We start from the raw sequence: 23,091 nt of genomic DNA on the forward strand, positions 1-23,091 counted from the left end.
ATGTTAATTTTACAACCCTTTTTCACAACCAAGTCTGTTATCACTTGTGATACCACATTTCAAAGGCATTTTTGTGTGTGTGTGTGTTCAGAAAATTATAAAAATAGAAATATATTGTCATGTTTTTTGTCATGAAGAGAAAAGTAGAGTCAGTGTGATGCAAATGCAAGTAGTGCCATCTGGTGGTAATTTATCGAGGTGCATATACAGTATACGTGCTAAATTTGTAGTTATGATAAATAAATATGTAGGCAGTCTAGGCACTATTTATTTTGGTGTACTAAAATCATTTTAAACATTTAAGCAGAAACATCCAGATTAAAAGGTTTTTAAGATTATAAGAAAGTGTGTCCAAAAAGTTGGCATGTACTTTGTAAGTTTCATTTAGAGTCTTCTAAATGATTGTGTGTCTCTGCCCATCACTTCCTGTAGATGAGCCCTCTGACTCAAGTCCTGGTACCCCTGTCCCGGACGAGGACAGCGTGGTGTTCAGTAAGCTGACGTATTTAGGCTGTGCATCAGTGAACGCCCCGCGCAGTGAAGTGGAGGCTCTGCGTATGGTCAGCATCCTCCGCAGCCAGTGCCAGATGCCCCTGGACGTCACCCTCTCTGTGCCTGGAGTCTCAGAGGGCACCGTCAGGTACGTTGTGAAGATAACTGGAGAAATATTGGTTTAAACACTGCAAGAGATGATCCATCAAAACATCTTCCTCTTGATTATTCCATCAGGCTGCTGGACCCTCAGACCAGCACTGAGATTGCCAACTACCCCATTTATAAGATCCTCTTTTGTGTTCGCGGCCATGACGGCACGCCGGAGAGCGACTGCTTTGCCTTCACCGAGAGTCACTACAACTCCGAGATCTTCCGCATCCACGTCTTCCGCTGTGAGATCCAGGAGGCGGTGAGACGCACACAATTGCACTCTACACGTGGATTGGTTAAGGAAGTTTGTGAGGGAATTTTTGTCAAGAAATGTCCAGGGGCCTCATGTATAAACGTTGCGTACGCACAAAACGCATTTTTCCACGCGCTCATCGGGATTTATAAAAAATAAACTTGGCGTAAATAAGTGCGCACCGTAAGGATGCTCTTGACCGTGCGTACGCACTCTTTTAGAAGAGTATGGGTTTTGGCGACACCGATGGTGAGCTGGAGTCAAATGTCTTTTTGCTCACTATTAGAAAGAGAATCTAAAGAAAATTATACATCTACAGAAAGATAATACAAATATAATTTCACAAACCTATCATCACTTGAAGCAAACATCCATCCCTTCTTAAATGACCGCGCCAGCACGCGGCGCGCGTTGGACCGTTTGGTGAAACTGACGCACATATCTAACGGCAGATGGAGTAAAACCGTAAATCTTCATTATGAGTCCAAATCATAAATACAGTCCATATTCACAATAACAGTTTAAATAAATAAGAGAACGGTTTAAACTACAAAGTATGTTTTACTTCTGATATAAACATTTAGATTAAATATGCCATTCTCATTAATGGAGTTAAACTCTTAAACTACATGAAATCATTACTGAGAAGTTACAATATATATATGTGTGTATATATATATATATACATATATATATATATATATATATATTCAATAAATAGAAATATACCTATTTGTTGTGGATGCATTGCTTTTGAACACTTTTCTTCTGGTATGCTGTGTTTTAATTTTTTAACTAGAGATTGTCTGAGAAAACTGTTTCGTGCAAATAATGCACAACCATCTCTTTCCATTAAAATATAAATCAATTAAAAATACTATTTGGCCAGTGGAAAAGATTGAGAAAAACTTTCTCTGAAATGTATTTAACACTATTTGATTTATTCATTCATAAACAAGGCAAGGATATAGGCTACTGTATCTGTATATATCTGTATATATAGGCTACTGTATAATGTTTGTAATAATGTGACGGCACATCCGCATTTCGTATTTTCCTAACGTCTTGTACCGTTAAACTTGGTATCACCTGGATGAATAATCATATGCAAACGATATGTAGATTAGGATATGCATATTTAAACTAGGCGTTGTAATCTCCATATATGGTTATTTCGGGGAGGAGACGCATGTGCGCATAATCTCCCGCTGACTGGGATTTATAAAGTGAATTTTGCGCAGGTTCTGGCGTACGAACGGTTTTATAAATCTGAAAACTTTTGTGCGTACGCAAATTCTGCCTTATGTGCGTACGCACACTTTAAGGATGAAATCTACGCAAAGTTTTATACATGAGGCCCCTGGTCATATTTCACCCCGAAAAAATAAATAAATAAATATAACGATAATAAATAAACTAAAAAATAAACATATGTAAATAAATATATTTGATAAAAATGACATTTAAAAATATTTTGTATAGTAAAAATTCAGCCTTTTTTAAGACTATTTTGCATTGTTTTCATTGACATTATTTTCATGATTTTCCAATATTCAATATTGTTATGACTGGGAAAAGAAATCATTTTATAAATATTTGTAAAATGCATTTACACTGTTTTTTAGAAAAAAAAAAGTATGATTTTTGGTATTATGGTCATAAGCTTTTTTTTAATTATAATAATGGGAATCTGGGGGACAATGTTTTTTAATTGTGTTAAATCACAACAATACAAATCTTAAAATAAACATGTTTTTCTTTTGATTTTGGGGTCGAATATAATCTCCATGAGATTTGTGCTTGTATCATGCATTTTTTTTCTGCTGATAGAATAATTGCAGTTTACTGATTTAGTCTAAAGGGGGCGCACATGTGTTTAGTATTTGTTCTGTGATCAAACCTTTTTCCTGTTTCCTCTCTGTGTGACAAGCTTAGCTGTGAATTTCAGTTTATCCTGAAATGCTCCCATAATGAGCCAGTTCCTCTTGTACAGACATGCTTAACTTTAGGGAGAACACAGCCATGAAGACAAGTTCGTTATTGTTATTTAAATTCACATTCATTTTGTTATTCTGCATGACATGATGCAGCCTAGAATGGTGTAACTTATATATTCTACAAATAAATAGGCTGTATAACAAACCTTTTATAGTGCAAAACTATTAAAGCCGTCGTATAACGCAAAAGCGCGTATGCACATCCTAGAGCAATTAGACTCATGTACTCATTCATATTCAAATATTTATAGCTGTTCATTTATGTTTAACAGTGATGAATATATGTACACACATATGTGATGGCTATGTTGGAGGTGACAAATTAAAAGGCAAAACTTCTCAGTTTTGTAGCATATTCTCAGCACACTAAAGCATTGCAATTGACTTTGAAACCAGTGGAGAAACATTAGTCCTGTGGTTTTGTCCTTGGAACCCACAGTATCCCATAACAATATGCCAAAACATATGAACACTGATCCTGAAGGATATTATTCCTATTTCTGTCTTTGTGTGTTAATGAGTGTGTTGAGAACCTGAGAACAGAGCTACTGTGAGTCACTGTAATACAGCCAATACAGTTTTTTGACTCCAATCACTGAGATGTGTGTGTGTTTGTAGGTCAGCCGGATACTCTACAGCTTTGCCACAGCTTTCCGCCGATCAGCCAATAAAGCGCCACTCTCAGCCAAGGGTCCGCCCCTTACGCCAGACAGCGATGTCTTCACCTTCACCGTCAGTCTGGAGATCAAAGAGGATGATGGGAAGGGCACTTTTAGGTAAATCGTCTTGCTTCTCTCCCTCCTTTAAAGATCATTCAGGCCTCCAGATTCCTCCCAGTACATATCCGTGTTTAACCCCATGAGGTTTCGTCTCCAACTGCATAATTCAATTAGGTGTTATTTTCTGCTGCGGAAGTAATCAGCCCTGTTTTGATGATGGAAACGGTAAAAATAGAAAAATCTACAGTTCCTCCACCTCTTCTTTTCTTTCTCTGAAGTGTCGACACATGCTTCCTGTCATTTATCATCCCTTACATCTTCGCCTCATTCCTCAGTTCTATTAACACAGATTTGCTGCAGACCTGCAGTGGAAAGAGCTCGCTTCAAAGGAAACATCACCTTTCTGTAAACAAGCACTGACACTCAGATCCCTGTGTGTGGAATATTAGAATTTTGAATATTAATTATAATATTACACAGTTATACAATGAATAGAGCAGTTTAGCGGCCTTTATAGTGTGTTTGCACTGGCTTTTTCAATGCTGCACAGAAAAGGCAAAAAAAAGAGAGAAAAGTATTTAAAGAAAGGGATAAAGTGCCCAAAATAACCTCCATGTCTCCATCAGCATGAGCTTGATGCTCCAGAGAGACTGTCCCTGTTATAAATGGACTGCAAGTCACTTTGGATAACAACAACAGGAAAAATGGACAAAATTACCTTGAAAGGTCCTTTCGCTCCATTGGGATGCAAGAGACGCATTCAGTTTTACAAAGATTTAGTTTACGTCTTGGCTTTTGCTAAGAGAGATCTTGGCTTTAGTTCTATCTATCTATCTTTCTATCTATCTATCTATCTATCTATCTATCTATCTATCTATCTATCTATCTATCTATCTATCTATCTATCTATCTATCTATACTGCCATTTATATTTCGATTTTTTTTTTTTTTTTTTTTTTTTAAATTAAAACAAACTTTTATTCCGCAAGGACACAAATTAATCAAAAGTGACAGTAAAAGACATACATTACAAACAGATCTGTTCTTTTTAACTTTCAGTTCTGCACAGAAAATGTAAAAATGTATCAGGGTTTTCATAAATATTTTAAGCAGCTTTTTACTTTATTTCTGGTCAAATACATGCAGCCTTGGTGAGACTGAAAGACTTCTGTCAAAAACATTTAAAAATCTTATCAACTGCAATTGACTAAAAATAATAATTATCTAATTATCTAAATATTGACTAATAAATAAAGTAATTTAGCGTTTATATTCCTAATAAAAGAAATCATAATTTTTGACCAAAATGTCACATAATTTTCAACAACAAAAAACAACAAGGTTTTATCTTCAATTTATGATCATTTCATTAAAAAAATAATTGTTTTACAACAGTAATGAGCATCCGTAATGATGAGCAACAGTAATGAGAATCACCATTGAGAATAATGTGAATTCTTCAGATATTTTTGAAAATATGCTTAAGTGTCATCAAAATAATAACTAAATCTTTTCATTCTGAGGTGAAATTTGGACGATTCACCCTAGGGAACATTTAAAACCTTTCTTTGTCTCCATCAGTGCCGTATCAAAGGACAAGGACAGACAGAGCTTTAAACTGCGGCCAGGCATGGACAAGAAGATTGTGATCTACGTTCAGCAGACGTCCAACAAAGAGTTGGCAATCGAAAGGTACATGCTTTACACAGGCTCTATCCACTGAGAGTACATCCTCATCCAGAAGAGCAATAATCCCGTTACAGCCAATAATTCATTTATTAATGATAAACATGCACTGAATTATGTGTTTTCCGAGCTCAAGTGTTCTTTCGGGCCATGAGAAAATGGACGATGGTTTTTCTCCTTGGTGACTGATGTTGTGTTGAACTGGAGCCAACCTTTCCTGAATGCACAGCTGTGCTTTTCTGTTTATATACGTTTCCTGAAGCTCAGCACACTCAGACGGGTGTGCGACCGTGCAGCTTTACAGTTAATATGTGGAGTTCCTCTGTGGTTCTGTTGCAGTGAGGAACGTGTTTGTGTTTCAGGTGTTTTGGTCTGCTCTTGAGCCCGGGGAAGAACGTAAAGAACAGTGATATGCACCTGCTCGACCTGGTAGGTGGCGTTAGACAAACCTTCAGCTCTAGTGTTGGATTAACTCCACTTATCCATAGGGCTGGGTGATATGGAAAAATAATCAAATCTAGATTTTTTTTTTTTTTCAGAACGAGTGACCATTTCACGATTTCGTAACTACAATATGATTCAAGTCACATTCTCTTTATCAACCATCTGGTTAGAAAAACATTCTATTCTAAATGCATCACACCCGAAGTGATCAACATGATTTAAATGTAAAACAAATACTTATTTGTTAAATATTTATGCAGAAAATATACATATGAAGGGCCATATTGTACAAACTTAATCTATATACTTTACTATGCTAGATATTTCTTAGCCAAAAAGTAGTTTTAGAGGTAAACCAAGGAAGACTTAAAGGAGTAGTTCACTTAAAAAAAAAAGCTTTTGCTGATAATTTACTCACCCCCATGTCATCCCAATATGTCCATGTCATTCTTTCTTCAGTCGAAAAGAAATTAAGGTTTTTGATGAAAACATTCCAGCATTTTCTCCATATAATGGACTTCAATGGGAACCAAACGGTTCAAGGTTCCTAAGACCGTTTCAGTGCAAACTGTTCAAAGAGCTTTAAATGATTCCAGATGATGAATAAGGGTCTTATCAAACAAAACGATCGCTCATTTAATAAATGAATAACAACGTTTAAGTTTATAAGCTCGCCTTGCTCTTTACTGCGATGCACGTTCGTGTCTCTCCTGTTCGAACTCATTCATCAAAAATGAACAAATCTTTTTCTGAGTCAGTTCATTCGTTTCGTTCGTTGAATGAACCAAACAACTCAGAAAAAGATTCGTTCATTTTGATGAACGAGTTTGAACAGGAGAGTCACAAACGTGTGTCACAGAACAGAGCAGTAGAGCATTTGAGCTTATAAAACCTAAACTTTGATATTTATTTATTAAATGAGCGATCGTTACGCTTGGTAAGACCCTTATTCATCGTCTGGAATCCTTTTACGGTTTTAACCTGTAAATGATATGGTAATTCAAAACATTACTTGCAAAAACAGTATTTTGTAAAGTAAAATTTCATATAATGCAATGCTCATCTATTTATTTATTTTTCATTTGTATATGCTACTCTAACCACCAATTAACAGGTTTTCACAGGTTTGTAGTAATTTTAAAAAGTAATTTATCTTTTAATTTTGTAAATTTGTCATCTTAAAATACTTTTTAATGTTAATTAACACATCTGAAATGACAAATTGTTGCTATAAATAGCAAAATAATTTTTACCAAATGTGACTAATACACTTCTAGAAAAGGAAAAGAAAATACATTCTTCAGCCAAATTAATAAAACAAGAAGGGTATAATATTACTTGTGTTTCTTTGCTTGTTTTTTTTGTATTTATATGATATTTGTTTTTTTTTTGCCATGTAAATAGCCTTAGATGCTGACATGGCATTAAATAAAACTACAGGTTAGGGCTGTCAAATGATTAATTGCGATTAATCGCATCTAAATTAAAAGTTGTGTTTACTTAATATATGTGGGTACACTGTGTATAATTATTTTTTATAAATACACACTCATGCATGTATATTTAAGAAAAAATATTATTTATATATAAAATATTTATATTTAAATATAATATAAATTATATATAAATTTATATACAGTATATACATGACAATATTTCTTAAATATATACAAGCATGTGTGTGTGTGTATATATATATATATATATATATATATATATATACCCAAAATAATTATACACAGTGCACCCACATATATTATGTAAACAAAAACTTTTATTTTGGATGCGATTAATCGTTTGACAGCCCTACTACAGGTTACATAATTTCAAGTCCCTGACTGGATCTGTCGACTTTTACCTGCATATCCTTTGCTGACTTTTTAGGAATTTTAAATTTGTAAAATTTTATGAATGACAGACATTCAATTTCTCTAAAAATCTGTGTATTTTTTCAAGGATACATGTGAGACCAGAGGCCAAACGTTTCTTTGGGACAAACAGACTAAATGTTTTACGTGAAATGTGTCCTATAGCTACAACTAAATGGCGTAACATTTCAGTTGTGAAACAGCTTTTGCTTGGCCCATGTGATGATGTTTCCATGAGTCTCTCTGGAATGTTGTACTCCATGTTAGTTCTGTTGGCATTGCCAGTGATCAGCAGTTAGGATTTTGGCCTGCTTTCTGTGAACTCATGATTGTTTGACTTTATTTTTGTTTTATCCTCTCTTTCTCTTGGCTCTCCTCACCTGCCCTCTGCTCATCTGTTAGGAATCAATGGGCAAGAGTTCTGATGGGAAGTCTTACATCATCACAGGGAGCTGGAATCCCAACACGCCTCAGTTTCAGGCCGTGAATGAGGAGACACCTAAAGGTACGGACCCATACACATGCTCAGTTTGCAGGAGAATATCTTCAATACACTCTTAAGAGCGCTGCCTGCTCAATCAGATTAGAGCACTGATGTACAGAAAAGCAATACAGGTTTCCATACAGTTTATGTTTGAACGTGACTCAACCAATCAGAATCAAGGACTGAATTTTTCTTATTTGTGTGTATATATATATATATATATATATATATATGTATATATGGATTTTTTTTTTTTAAATGTTGTTACTTTAAATGTTTTTTTCTAAAGTTTTTTTTAACTAAGGTTAGAAGCACTCTAAGCTGTATTTGATGTATGATATTGTAGGTGCTACTCAAAAAATAGTTTATTTAATAATAATACTATTTAATAAAATGTATATTTTTTATGAAATATATATCTTATTTGTATAGAACCTTATAATTAAAAACAGCACCTTTCATACATTGATTAAAAAAAAATCATAGTTGTAATTAAAGGTACAATATGTAAGAATTTTGTAATAAAATATCCAAAAATCACTTGCACAGTGTGCTATATTTCCTGCAGTTGTGTACTTACAATATCCCAAAAGTCTCCAAAAATTTTTTATTTAAGAGAAATTCCAATTTTAAATAAGTGGCCGTCCCGGGAAAAAATGTCGCCTGTCAATGACACAATATCCGCGCTATCCTCGGTTTACTTAGTTCGTACTGCCATAGCCATGGTGTAACCATGGCGACAGACGTGGACAAGTGCGTAGTGCGTAACATTTAGTGGCACGCAGTTCTTGTTTCCTTCAAACATAGACTTTGGGACAAACAAGGAGAACTAAAATGAGGATCAATATCAGCGTGGCGTTTTTGAGATGCCGAGAGCTCCGCGTCCGCGACTAACTTGGACTTGACAGCGATTCACAAGTCACGACTTGATAGCTTTATTAGACAGGTGAGCAAATGTGCATAAAACAAATCAATGTTATATAACGTTAGCTCAACATGATGAAATATTAGAATATGGTCAGTATGTTATTCTAATGTTGATCTAGCTTAACGTTACTGCTAGTTTCGTACAGCAAACGAACTAACACGTAGTATAACATTATAACTTTCAACACACATTTAAATGCCGTTTAAGTGTAACGCTAGTGCAAGTGAAGCAGTGCTGTGTTACCTCACAAGTTTAATTTGTCTAATAAACTGACCTGTGTGAGTAATCAAGCACTTGCGGTTAGTTCGGTAGAATTAAATGCCCTGATTCCTTAATATCCGCGAGACTCGCGTGTGATATCTGTCTCTTTAGCAATCGCGACCTGCTTCATTCCACTGTAATGTTAAAAAACATGAATGATTGCACTCATCCATAAACATTATTAGATCCATCAGCTTGACAGCAAGTCCCATCATTCAGCTCATCACTGCGTCATAAACCTACGCCTTTGTTATTGTTGGAAACTGCGCCCTCTTGTGGTGAAAACCTACATATTGTGCCTTTAATAATATATAATGATAATAATAATTTTAACAATTCATTTTTTCCTGATGATTGGTGCTTTGATCAGTGCTTTGATCTGCATTAGATGCATGAATGTTTCTTTTCACATAAAATGTAGTTTTATTTTATTTAACTCGTCTAATACAAGTACGCTGATGACCGTCTGCTGTTGTTTCTCTTGTGTGACTCAGATAAGTTCATGTACATGACGACGGCAGTGGACCTGGTGATCACAGAGGTGGAGGAGCCCGTGAGGTTCCTGCTGGAGACAAGGGTTCGGGTCTGCTCACCCAACGAGAGGCTCTTCTGGCCCTTCAGCAAACGCAGTTACACCGAGACCTACTATCTCAAACTAAGACAGGTGAGGACGAGCACAGACCAGGGCTCTTTGCTGGAGAACACAAAACCATGTGCCACAAAACCCACATGGCTAAGCTAACAAACTCAAGTTTTAGCCAAAATGCCACATTTCTGCTTTCAACAATTTGAGCCATTTAGGAGGACTGCATGCTCACTAGGTTTTCAGACAAGGACATTGGTTTGTAAAAGATTTGTGTGTTATGGTGCCTTTACTCTGCTCTCAGATGGAGAACAAGGAGAGAAAGAGCAACTCAGACACACTGTATGAAGTGGTGAGTCTAGAGAGCGAGGCGGAGAGAGAGAGGAGGAAGACCACGGCGAGCCCCGGCATCCTGACGGCCGGCTCTATGGTGCCCTCCCCTCCTGAGGATGATGAGGAGGAAGGTGAGAGGCCCTCGGCTGTCATTCACAACCTCAAGAGTACTCCTTCTAGCATGCGTGAAGATTGTACTGAACTTCAGAAACATGTCTCTTTCTCTCCCACTGTCCTCACAGATAACGACGAGCCGTTATTGAGTGGATCTGGAGACGTGTCTAAGGAATGTGGTGAAAAAATTCTGGAAACTTGGGGAGATTTACTGTCTAAATGGTGAGTACTTTGTAAACAAGTGGACATGAAGGCTCAGGGTTGATATGTGTGAAAGTGAAGAAAATACAAGCTGAAAATTTGTATTATTACCAGTTTGGTAACACTTTACAATAAGGTTTCAATTGTTAACATTAGTTAACTACATACATGAACTAACAATGACCAATGATTCTACAGTGTTTATTAATCATAATGTTAATCTAAACATTTACTAATCCATTTTCCAAGGTTCCAAAGTTGTATCTGTTAACGTTAGTTTATTCACTGTGAACTAACATGAACATGGACATTTTTATTAACTAACATTAGCAAAAAATTTTACCGTTCAAAAATTTGGGGTTCGATACGATTTTTGAAAGTCTCGTTTACTCACTATGCATATATTTGATCAAGAATACAGTAATATAATAATGTGAATATTATTACAATTGAAAGTAACTGTTGTCTATTTAAAATTTATTTATTCTTGTGATCAAAGCTGAATTTTCAGCATCATTACTCCAGTCCTCAGTGTCACATGATCAGCGTGATTTTTTTTATTTACTTGCATTTTGTGAGGTGTTACTTTAAGTCTAGCCACAGGTGTGTATTTATGAAACTATTTGCTGGAAAATGTATTTTTTGAGCCATAATGATGTTGTTTACGAGCCGTGGCACGGATGCAAAGCTTGTACAGATTCTTGCAGAGATTAATAGTTGCACAATAGCATAATGCACATTTAGATTAGCCTTGTCCGCCTCTTTCTTCCTGACAGTGTTGAACTGCTGCCGTATGCCTTCTATGCAGAGAAGCGCTAGAAAACAGGCCGAAAATCAAGAGCTCCCGTCCCATACAATCTTTTTTTTTTTTTCTATCTCCAACCATAAAAATATCTCTTCATGCACACACACACACCATTTCTAATTTAAGAAGTCATTCATGGGAGGGAAATGAGAGAGATATTTTAATGTAGAGCACTAGCAGAGACTGGGGGATGAGGGAATGGTCAAATACAGATAAGGGTCTTATTAAGATTATTTCCCGCTCCCATTACTCTTATTGTTGTTAATCAAAACCTCGAGATGAATTCAATTAAAAACCCCAGGAATTTAATTACAGGCTTGCGACTGTCTCTGCACCCTGAAGAACACAGCTGTCTCTTTGTGTGTCTTGTGCTCACATCTGCATCTAGTCCCTAATTTTCCTCCTCTTTTAGCCCTTGGCTTTCCTTGTTTGGAAGCTGCGATTTACAGTCTTTCTGTTGTTAAAAGGCTCATGCCATGGCTTTTTAATTCTTTTAATATGTTCCTTGATGTTCTCTCACAATGTTAATGAAGTTTTTTTTTAATATATATATATATCTATAAAACAATTATTTTCCACCTTCATTTTGACGTCATTTCACAGGAAACAGTATCAATGCACACTCGCTTTTGGTTGGTGATGCAGCTGCTGTCAGATTCAATACAGTTGCTACTTCAAGTTAAGCTTCTTTGCGAACTCTCCGTTACACTGTCCCTTGTTTACAAAATAAAATGCTCGGAACAAACATATAATTCTTCGACGCGATCCGGGACGTCCTCAAAATAAACAATACACTTGTTTCTGGCTCTGGGATCCTTCTCGAGTCTGTACAGAGTCACAAACAAGGTTTTTAAACTGGATGCGTCAAAGCGATTGTTCTTTCACTCTTTCACTTGTCCTGTTGTCGGCAGATTCACATGTGTGAAGTCCATCAGAAACTGAACACGCATCTGTGTACTGAATTCAGTGTAGACAGCGTCAGTTAATATAATGACTCTATTTGCTTTTGTGACGCTCACGTCCGGTTTAGGCAAACGTCAGCGGTTAAGCAACAGTGGGCAGGGCCTATGGTGTGACGTATAACTATTCGTCAATGTCTTGCTCTGGAGGCGGTCATATGCAAATGTATCTGCCTGTCTGATGTCACGGATATCTCATTATCAAAACAAGCTATTTTTGGAGCTTAAATAAATGCTTATAATAAGTTAAAATAAGTTTTGAGCTATAACACTTGTAGGATGTTTAAAAGGTACAAAGACCTCTTATATGTCAAAAGACCAAGGCAATGTTGATTTCATGGCCCCTTTAAATTAATTGCCAAAAATAATTGGTGTATTGATCACCTGTGTATTTTTGAAACCGTTTTAACTCTAAACTTCTCTAGTTTGGAAAATGGACCGTAATTATGAAAACTACTCTCAGTGTAAATAAAATGCGAGTCATGCTTCGGGTCCACAATGGGAGTGATCGAGAGTTAAGATATTAAAAGTTTGAATAAATATGCTTACAATATATATTTTAAAAACACTTACTGTGATTATTTTAAGTCCTTTCTGTGGAAAGCACTTTGAATTGCCATAGTGAATGAAATATGTTATATAAATAGACTTGCCTTGCCTTACAGATTTGGAACAATATTTTGGTTAACTATTTAGTAATGTTTAGATAAATGTATGAATTTTTATATTTAATAAATACATTTCATTTGAAAATGTTTTTATTCTGATTTCTCTATCTAATTTTAGTATTTATAATAACGATATGCTGTCAACTTAACATTGAAGACTGGAGTAATGACTGCTGAAAAATCATAAAAATAAATTACATTTTAATTAATTATATTAAAAAAAGTTATTTAGTGAAATAAATGCAGGCTTGGTGAGCATAAGAGACTTTTTAGAAAGAAAAAAAAAACATTAAAAAAATCTTCAAACTTTTCAAATCTGCTTAAAAATGGGTTACTATGCATGAAAATGTACGGTTGCCTTTCACCAAATTTGTATATCGCATTAATAAGTACACATTTGCTATTTCCTATGACATCAACAACAACAAAAAACAAAACAAAAAACACTGTTCTTCTGACTTTGAATTTGCACAACATGTGTCTCACGCTTATGACAGAATAACGACATTTCATAAATAAAACAATGTGTTGCACTGAACAAAGTTCTTATTAAAGGAAACGGTTTGCAGTTATAATCCCAATTGAGTTTGTCAGTTTTGAGTGATTGACAGAGTAAAATCAGTCGTAAAAATCCCTGAGGGACGGTTTGTGCACACTACAACACAATGGAAATATGCACTTTCCCTTTAATCAGCAAGAAAAATGGGCACCAGCGACATTTAAGACATTCCATAAACAAATACAAATAAATGCTGGTACACATGCAGACCACATTCAGAGATTGTGCCTCTAGCAGGTTAACATGGTCTTATATAAGCATATAGTAAAAGGTCCTATATGGAATAAATTACACATCAGAATGTCACTTCTGCCTGTGTGGCAGAACGAGTATCTCTAATTCATACTTTATATAGTCTCCATGCAGTAATATTTACTGTTTTTACTGTATTTTTGGTTAAATAAATGCCTTGGTAAGTGTACAAGACTTCTTTCAAAAACATTCAATCTTAAATTAAGTCTTAGCAACCCCTAACCTTTGAAATATTATGCTTAATAGTTTTCTCAGACAGTATAAATGGGTCACTATACATGAAAATGTTGTTTTGGACTATTAAACTAAATTTATATGTATAATAAATACCGATAAATAAATCGAAATATTCACAAACATTATAAACACTAGTCGTTTAATGGTTAATAATCGATTAATGAGCTTCAGTTGTCGGACTCGGTCAGGAACAAAATGCTCATTACAGTTCTCCACCAGATTTACAATGCTGCATGCGAGTTCACAGCAACTCAAAAACTTGCGTAAACGATCCGTCAGAGACCGGATTTGATTGAAGTGAGAGACACAAAACATACTCTCATTGTTTCACAGTGCAGACACAACATGGACTGTCTAAAAATATAAGTGTTGTACTTAATTTGTAACCATGAGCCCCTGTTGGTTTTGTAATGTTTGATTAGGCATCTGAACTTGGCTGTGCGACCCAAACAGCTGCCGGCGCTGGTCCGCAGTGGTGTCCCGGAGGCCTTGAGAGGGGAAGTGTGGCAGCTACTGGCTGGGTGTCATAACAATGACCATCTGGTGGAGGAGTACCGTACACTTATCACTAAGGTAGGCATACAGCTCCCATTCTCCTTTTCATTGCACCAGAGGCTCATCTCATCAAATGATGCAAAGCTTAGGTGTGACTCTAATGCTGCATCTCCATTACCAGAATTGTGTTTGTTTGGATGAATAATTCAATGAATAATTCATCCAAATGATTTTTATACCTCTAACCTTGAGTAGCCTTATACCTTAAGCTATTTGTTGAGGAGAGATGTGATAATGTTGTGATATTAATGACTAAAGTTCACCAGGATTTTTAGATGAGGTTACCAGTTTAAGAATGTACATGTCTTTGTGTATTCATAATAGGCGTATTACACGTATACGGAAATATTGCAGTAGCAATATCTCAGAATAAAATTTGAATATGGATATAAATGTGCATTTAATGTTGTAAAGTCCAGTGATCGCAATCAGGTCGTGTGAGGGCGAAATATTTCCACCCGCAGATTTCGCGAAGGGTTCAAGTTGGTCAAATGGATTTGCTATGTTTATGAACAGAAAGCTGGGCGGTTTGAAAATGACTGCATGTGAGCTGTGCTTCATTCATTGCTTTGGTTTTGATAATGTGACCCCATCTTTAATCTAAACATCTCCTTTGTATTTGGACACTTTTGGAGCAAGTTTGCACTGCAGGGGCCACAGGAAATGATTGGAGCAAGAGGATAGAGATGGGATCAGTACATGTTGCAGGCCAGACTCAAATTCTAGTCATCCTAATGAGCTCCACAGCTCAATGCATCATGTCTCTAACAGGCTTGTCAAGCATTCTTGGACAATGCTGTTCACAGTTTTTAGCATTAAATTAGTACATACTTTACTTAATCTGACCAACAAATGTCCATTCCGATATAAAGTGCCATCTTTCCAGATTCAAAGAATTTGGTTTGGACGGTGAAATAGATTCTTGGAAAAAGGCTATAATTACGTTTCCACTGTACAAGAAAGGAGAGAAGACACATGACACTCTATCATGAGGTAGCCTACTCTGCATTAATGGATAGCCCAGAGATGCCGAGAGCCACTCTATAGCCAAGTAATGGCTGATGCGTTTTATATGATTAGCAGTAGCATTGGATTGTTAATGGCTGAATAATGTGAGATGAGAAAGCAGGGTTGTTTTCTTTCTTAAATCACTTTGTCTATTCAGAGTAGGGTTGCTAACGATTAATCGATTATTTGTCGATAATTTAATCCTTTTACTTCAAAAGCGCATTAAAATTGAAACAATGCAAAGTCTTTGAACATGGAAAGCAATCGAAATTTAGTAAGCATGTAAAGTTTAATTATATTTCCCCACAAAAATAATTTTCATCATATTTTGGGCTTTGAAAGGGTTTTGGGACACAAGAGGACAGTGGCCAATTCTTGTCTCATACAAAATGTGTTTGCCCAATATTTCAAAGCAACTGAAACGTTTTTGTAAATGGACAGAAAAGTCAATTACTGTATATCTTCCGCACGAGCACGACTTTTATATTATCATCTGTGGAAGGCGTTGGACCATAAAATGTTTGTTCAATCATTGCATTCGATCTGAATGAAATGATAGCATGTGTTCCCTATCAGCCTGTTCACGCAGACATCATACGTCAGACAAAATGAGAATGGCAGACAAACAGTTGTTTTCATTGGTTATTGTAGTACTGTAACTAGGGATGCACAATATATCGAAATATCACAAATGTATATATCGCGATCATGAACAAAAGACATCTCTTGTCTTAATAAGTGATCGATCATGGGGATTTGTGTAAATTGACATCCATAATTCAGATCCTGAACATGTTAATGCAATGTGACTGCATCCAAAATAAATGCAAAAGTTTTGAACCTTGGTGTTTTTATTTGAAGCGTGGGTTATTCTGTACACGCTTTACTTTAGAGAACATAAATAACACAGCAGAAGCGTCATGTATTCACTATATCTTCCTGTTTAGCCATTCTGCATGTGAACTCAGCATGTGCATGTATAGCTGTGCTACAAGACTCCTTGTTTTAACCCGAGGGATGCATGTCAATGTACTGTATCTTGTCAATCATTTCACCATGTCCCCGAGGTGCCTTACAGTGGTTTGGTTATTTTCATGAAAACAGGACCTTTACTGTGCTAAAGTTCCAGCACTATCTGAAATCTGTGAGCCTGTAGCCTGTCCTATTTGTGCCTTAATGTGATTTGTCTCTAATGTGAAAGCTGGTTGTCCCTTGTTAAGGCCTTGCTCTTCACTGCACTTCACAGTGTTCATTTATGGCTTCTTTTATTTTATTTGACTAGAAAAGGCTTGAACTTCACCCACTGGACACAAGTCAAAGGACGTTCACGCTGGCAGAAGCGAGCGCAAATTGTGCTTTTTTGGTGAGAGATGGTGATTGAAAGCGAAATAAGCGAGGCGACTTTCAGAGCAGTTTGTAACAAAGCAATACAAATGGTGAAATGGAAAAGGTTATGTGGAAAATAATCACTCCAATCCATGATGGCGCGGGCGTTGCCTTGATGCTCTTACGTCGTCATATTATATTAGCGCGAATTACCTGATTTCATTGTGTGAAATGATTTCTAGGCGGTAGCGTAGAGTGGAGCTCAACTCTAGTCTGCATTGATGGGCGTAGTAGTGGGAGTGGCCTGCTGAGCATTGCAATGCACTATGGGGATTGTAGTCTACAATCCACAAGCACTAAAAAGTCATTTTCTGCCTTTTATCGGCCAAGAAGGACCAAAATATATACATATATGACCCACTTTTAATACATATTCATGTCTCCACCGGTGGAATTACCCTTTAAGCTACATACTCTCACAGTGATTTCATTGGGCAATGCCATGTCAGCTGTCATTATGTAAAGAAAACATCCTGCAGCACTGAGGTCCCAGGTGGCTTCAAGATGTTCCTCTCTCCCACCCACCCGAAGTCCAAATAAACTTGATGTACCCACTGAGTGTGTGTGAGATTGTTAGGACAACAGCCATGCTGAGCAGCTCCTGCACGTATATGCAAGTTTCTCAAGCCATACTGAGCTAAACAAACCCACATTTGTATCACTAAAGGCCTTCTAAAGAAAGAAACTCGTCCAAAATTTCAACTCGTTCCTTTTCCGCCATTCGTCACTATTATGGCTTGGTTTTGTATGTCTTGTACACAAAGTTTCATTACATGAATTACATTACGTATGGCGTAACAGTAAATAATATCCATGAAAATGTCCTGAGCCCAACACTGTCAATGCAGAAGACCTGCACATGTTTATGTAGTGATCCAGAGTTATCATTTGTGTTTAGAAAGAATTGGTCATGACAAGAGCAGGCTTTGCCAGTTCTTGCGACACATGGAGTTGAATGAATACTGTGAATTCTCAAAGATTTCTTTGTTCATGAGTTAGGGAAAATCACTTGTAAAAGGGATGGTTCTGAGTTTTCTCTGAATGGTCAAATCCAACAATGTGGCACCAATTAAGTGAGGAGTACTTTACTTGGAAGACTTCACCAACTTCTTACCAATAATCTGCACCTTCTTACCAATAATCTTCACCCTCATGTTGTTCCAACCCCGTAAGACTTTCGTTCATCTTCGTAAAACAGTTTCACTCCTTCATAGGCTTCTATTGTAATTGAAACTTGCCTACCCAGAAAGTAAATAAAAACCTTGTTAAAATAGTCCAAGTGACTACAGTGGGTCAACCATAAGTTTATCAAGCAATGCCCCCAACCGGACCACAATCAACAACCTTTTTTTTTTTTTCCTGGACCCCCCAAATACAGTAAAACTGCAAATTTTAGGCCCAGTCCACACTACTGCGTTTTCGTTTAAAGACAGAGAATTAAAACGAATACGATCTCCGTCCACACCAGCATTTTATCTACGTATTAGAATTGATCTCCGTCCACAGTAAAACGACCGAAAACACGGATCACGTGTTTTTAAAAGCAGAGGCGTCACGTGTTGACGCCTCTGCGTCAGCGTTTCTGAAGTCCTCCGTTTTGTCCCGTCTTCACTTAAGCACCCTCCGGAGATTAAAAACGCAAAACGGAGCTGCAGTGTTTCTAAACTTCTCCGTTTTTGGTCTTCGTTTTTTCCGTTTTAGTATGGACGGGAGGTACAAACTTAGCAAAAGGTCTCCGTTTTTAAACGAAAACGCAGTAGTGTGGACGGGCCTTAGAGTGGCCTTTTATTGAGGCTAGCCTAAGGCACACCTGTGCAATATTCCTGCTGTCTAATCAGCATCTTGACATTTGTGAGCAATATTTGAGAGAAATAAGCCTTTTGTGTACCTAGAAAAAGTCTTACTGTAGATCTCTGAGTTTGAGCTCATGAAAAATGGGGGCAAAAAAGTGTTGCGTTTTTTATAATATTGTTAAGTGTATATATTTAAATTCTATTATTTATTGTGTACTACTATTGTAGTTACACTATTTTACATTTACTGTATTATTTTTATAATTGTTAACTTTCCTTACACTTGCTCTATTGTGAGAGGAGATTATAAAAGACAGACCCGGCTGCAGCCTTCGCTAAGCTGACTCTCAGACATCCTTTATATTGAGGTCTTGTTTCCACTCAGCTAGTTATCACAGACTTGCACTTTTCACCGTCTGCCCTCCTTGGGCTCTGCTCTCTCATAGAAGCCGATCCCTCATAGGGTTTGAGTGAAAGCTAAACCACAAGCCACACGTTCCTCTCACATTGCATAATTAGTAATTAATGATAGTTTTTTTTAACCTTATAGCCAATTCAGAAGCTACAGCTGATGCTAATATTTTTTCAGTAATGACAGATGTTGAACCAGGCAAATTATGATTATTTTTTTTTAACACAACAAATGCTCCCCATCTTCCTTATGCTTTGCTTTGTATGTGTGCGTTTGTGGTTGATGCCTGGGAACCATGGTGATTCATTTCTTAAAAGCGTTATACAAAGAATAGCCATGCTCTCAGAGTTTTGCCATTGTGTTTAATTCAATGGAGGCATTGAACAGGCCCACATTTCTATTTTGAGTTGTTATCACGGAACTGGCAGGCTGCTGTAGTTCAACGCTTACAGCAAGTTAAGCAACAAAGTGACATTGATGAAACAGTCTGTCTCTGCTTCCTATAAACATTTTAGTGAGAAATATAGTATTTCCAGTGTTTTGAGAGACAGGCCTCCCTCTGAAATATCAGGGCCAAATGGCTGGAGTAAGATGAGTGCTGAGTTTCACCAGGGCTGGCTCATAAATACATGACATGTCTTAACACCAGGGCTTGAGTGATGACAAGTTTGATTTAGTTTTTTAACGAGTGCCTTCACCTTTTCCATGTATTACTCAAGGACTGCCACTCTTTCTAACCCCAACAACGTTTCATTTATTTACACTTGTTGCCATGGGAGTCATGGTAGCCATGACGGGTACAGTACCAGTGCTGTTACATTGTGAGGTTGATAAAAAATGGCAGCTGGTTGGGTGTGAAATGGTTAAATTAGACATTTTGAAAAATCTCAGTGTGAGTAAATAAAATAAAGCAAAGAGACCATTGATATAAGCTTTGTTTTTCAGGTTGGCTAAATCTGTATTCAGGTACAGACATTGAATAATCAAATGTAAAATAAACACTGCATGTAGTATTCACTGTATACATTAAATATATTTAATTAATACAATTCATCTTCATTCATTAATATCATTCATCATTAAAGCTATTTTCTATTTCGGAAGAAATGCACGGATCCAATGCAATGGTATGCATCGGTTTTCTTTCTCAATTGTTTACAACACATAACCGTCTGTGTTTACAAGATTACTCGTCGAGTCAGGCATTTTGATTTAATTTTGCGTGCCTTTGTCCGTTCAAGCTCAAAAGAAGAGAAAGAGGCCTGACTCTACAGAAAATAGCACGTGAGTGTCTAAACATATCTGATCAATTACAATCCTTAACTTGACCTTGCACATGCACTCATTGTGATGTCCATATACGTTATATCGTCCAGCCTTCATATGTGCATACAATAAAAGTTGTTGGGGTCCAAATTAGTGTTGTCACGATACTGGAATTTTCAACTTCAATACGATAACTTAAAAAATACAGATGTAAGTGTGCTATTCAACTCGCCAACACTATTCAACCAGGAGTGGATAGGACGGCTGAGTGAGACTCCAGAAAAGGAGTATTGAAACCGTTTCAGATACGTCATTATCGATACATATCGAAATACCAATATTTTTGACAACTCCATTCCAAAGTTGTTTTGGTCTCCACTGGTGCTCATTATAAGGGCAAAAACTATTGAAACACACAGAACCAGTTTGGAATGGCATTAGGTTGAGTAATTGATGACAGAACTTTTAATATTTTACTATTCATTTAATACTTTAGGGTTAGGTTAGAAATTAACAAAAACTCCTGAAGAATGAGCAAACGTGGTGATGTTTTCATCCTGAACAGGGTAATCTAATGTTCTCCAGCTAGAAGACCAGCGTAAGACTGTGGTTCAGCTTTAAATTGATCCAAATAGGCTCTAAACAAGTGTTACGTGATGCTTTCAGTGGTGATGTCACAAATGCAATCAGAAGTTGGCATGGAGCCTATTTCAGTCTTTCCCCATCCATATTACTTCTATTTTTGTTAATGAATGGGATAAGTATATTTTGTTAGATCGTCTGCAATCGACATGGTAACAAGGATCTTTTTTTGTAGCCTTCTTTCACTCTTCTACGCACCGAACATGTTTGATGGTCTGCGTTTCTTCGGCTCATGCTATTACCAGATGTTACCTTGTCCATAAACACAGACACAGAGGTCAGACATACACACCGATTTCTCTAGACGCTCCTCACACACCACCCCATGCGGTGAATAAAAACAAACGGCTAACACAAAGCCTGGTCTGTTAGTCTGCGGCGGCCTGCACCTCTTCGCACTTCAAGTACCGGAATTCTAAACACGCCACAATGAAAATCCGTCTCAGCGCCAGGCGTGACTTAACAAAATAGGGAACAGATAGTCTTGACTGCCTTCAGTAGGAGACCTTTAATATAAGTTATTGGTAGCATACATGTCTGTACAAAAAGAGTGTTTCTGCTCTGTGGGGTTAATGTCACTCTGAATGGCCTAGACCCAGGGGATTGTGTAGGGTTTATGGAGGAAGACTGTGGGTGGTCTATACAGAAGGTCTCTGCTACTGCAGTGAACTCCAGGTCTGTGGGGCTGAGAGTTTTGCGGACTACTGATATAAACCAAACCTGCTGTCTCACTCTATGAAGGAATGAGTATGCGCTGTTTGTGTTCGCTGTGTTTTCACCGAGCAGCTGAGTCAGGCTGGACTTGGCTAACACTTTTCCATCACTATGGGCAAAGCCTTTTCTCTTATCTTCTACTATCGCAGATGACCTTAGTCAGATCAGGTGACCTATTTCATTTGACACGTACGAAAACATGGATGTGAGGGATAGGAGTATAGAGCATACTTGTTCTGTCTTAATGTTAAAACAAAACTGTAACCCTTTTTACCTCTGCAGTGATGTATCGGGCTTGAATGTAAGTGAAGTGAAGAAGTATGTTGAACTGGAAAGAAATGGAGGACAGGATTTTATCGATTGTGATAATTGGTTGCAACATCAGCTGTTAATGAGAGTCATTGTAGAGTAAGGGCATGTGGAATGCTATTATATATATATATATATATATATATAGTAATTGTGGACAATATGTTAAATTATTTAAGCAATTTGCTAAATTGCATCCTAACCCATATGGTTTAGAGTTGGCGGTCTGCTGAGAATTTGTGGGAAGGCCATTTCAGTGGTCCACCACAATTTTAAGAAACTGTAGGTCTGACTTTTACAGCTTAATTTTTGTCAAATTAAATATGCCTCATGCATTCAGCCCTTCCATTCCTCTTTATCTCTTCCTTTCCTCCTTATTGTTCTCTTCCTAATGGATGAGCACAGTGTTCTCTGCTCCCCACCTTTCAAGTTGGGCCTATTTTTAGCCTCTCGCGTGCCTGACTGAGGGGATGCATGAAAGTGGGGACTGTGTGTGTTCACTGATTCTGTCAGTGACAGAGTGAAAGGAGACTGGCAGGGTGCTTTGGTTTTAATATTACCATGGTGACAGGGAATAGAAACTGATATAAATGGAAACGGGTACATTTGTGTTGGGGAAACACCTAGAGTTCATTGAATTTGTGTAGCCGACTTTAACTAAAACCAGACTGGCACAAGTCATATTACGATAACCATAGTATTGCGACTGCTCACATACATTGATATTGGCTACATGCCAATCTCTTATGTCACCATCTTTGAAGGCTAATTAGGGTTAAATTAGTATGTAGGATGCAACGGACTTACCATAATGCTTCATGATGTGTATCGAAGAACGCTGAAATGTTACGTAAATGGGAGCCATAATACTGCATAAAATTGGTATAATTTCACGTAAGATGACATGAAACGTTTCAGTTGATCTGATAAGAAATGTATTTGTCTTTGTAAATGTACATATTCTGACCTTCTGCTGCTTTTTTAGCTTGAGCCCGCATAGGCGAGAGAAA

At 37.0% G+C, this 23,091-nt stretch overlaps 1 protein-coding gene across 2 annotated transcripts in view; it reads left to right on the top strand.

Moving 5' to 3' along the window:
- Positions 1–23,091, top strand: part of rabgap1 (RAB GTPase activating protein 1) — a 78,708-nt gene that overhangs the window by 20,358 nt on the left and 35,259 nt on the right. For both annotated transcript variants that reach the window (XM_039675444.2, XM_039675445.2), the window contains 10 exons: positions 433–640; positions 730–904; positions 3,514–3,671; positions 5,196–5,306; positions 5,663–5,729; positions 8,015–8,117; positions 9,780–9,949; positions 10,173–10,332; positions 10,444–10,537; positions 14,419–14,569. In XM_039675444.2, coding sequence (XP_039531378.1) covers positions 433–640; positions 730–904; positions 3,514–3,671; positions 5,196–5,306; positions 5,663–5,729; positions 8,015–8,117; positions 9,780–9,949; positions 10,173–10,332; positions 10,444–10,537; positions 14,419–14,569 — 1,397 coding nt within the window. The remainder of the gene's footprint in view (positions 1–432; positions 641–729; positions 905–3,513; positions 3,672–5,195; positions 5,307–5,662; positions 5,730–8,014; positions 8,118–9,779; positions 9,950–10,172; positions 10,333–10,443; positions 10,538–14,418; positions 14,570–23,091) is intronic.

The sequence above is a fragment of the Pimephales promelas genome, chromosome 23 (assembly GCF_988280905.1).
Source record: "Pimephales promelas chromosome 23, fPimPro1.hap1.1, whole genome shotgun sequence".
NCBI lineage: Eukaryota > Metazoa > Chordata > Actinopteri > Cypriniformes > Leuciscidae > Pimephales > Pimephales promelas.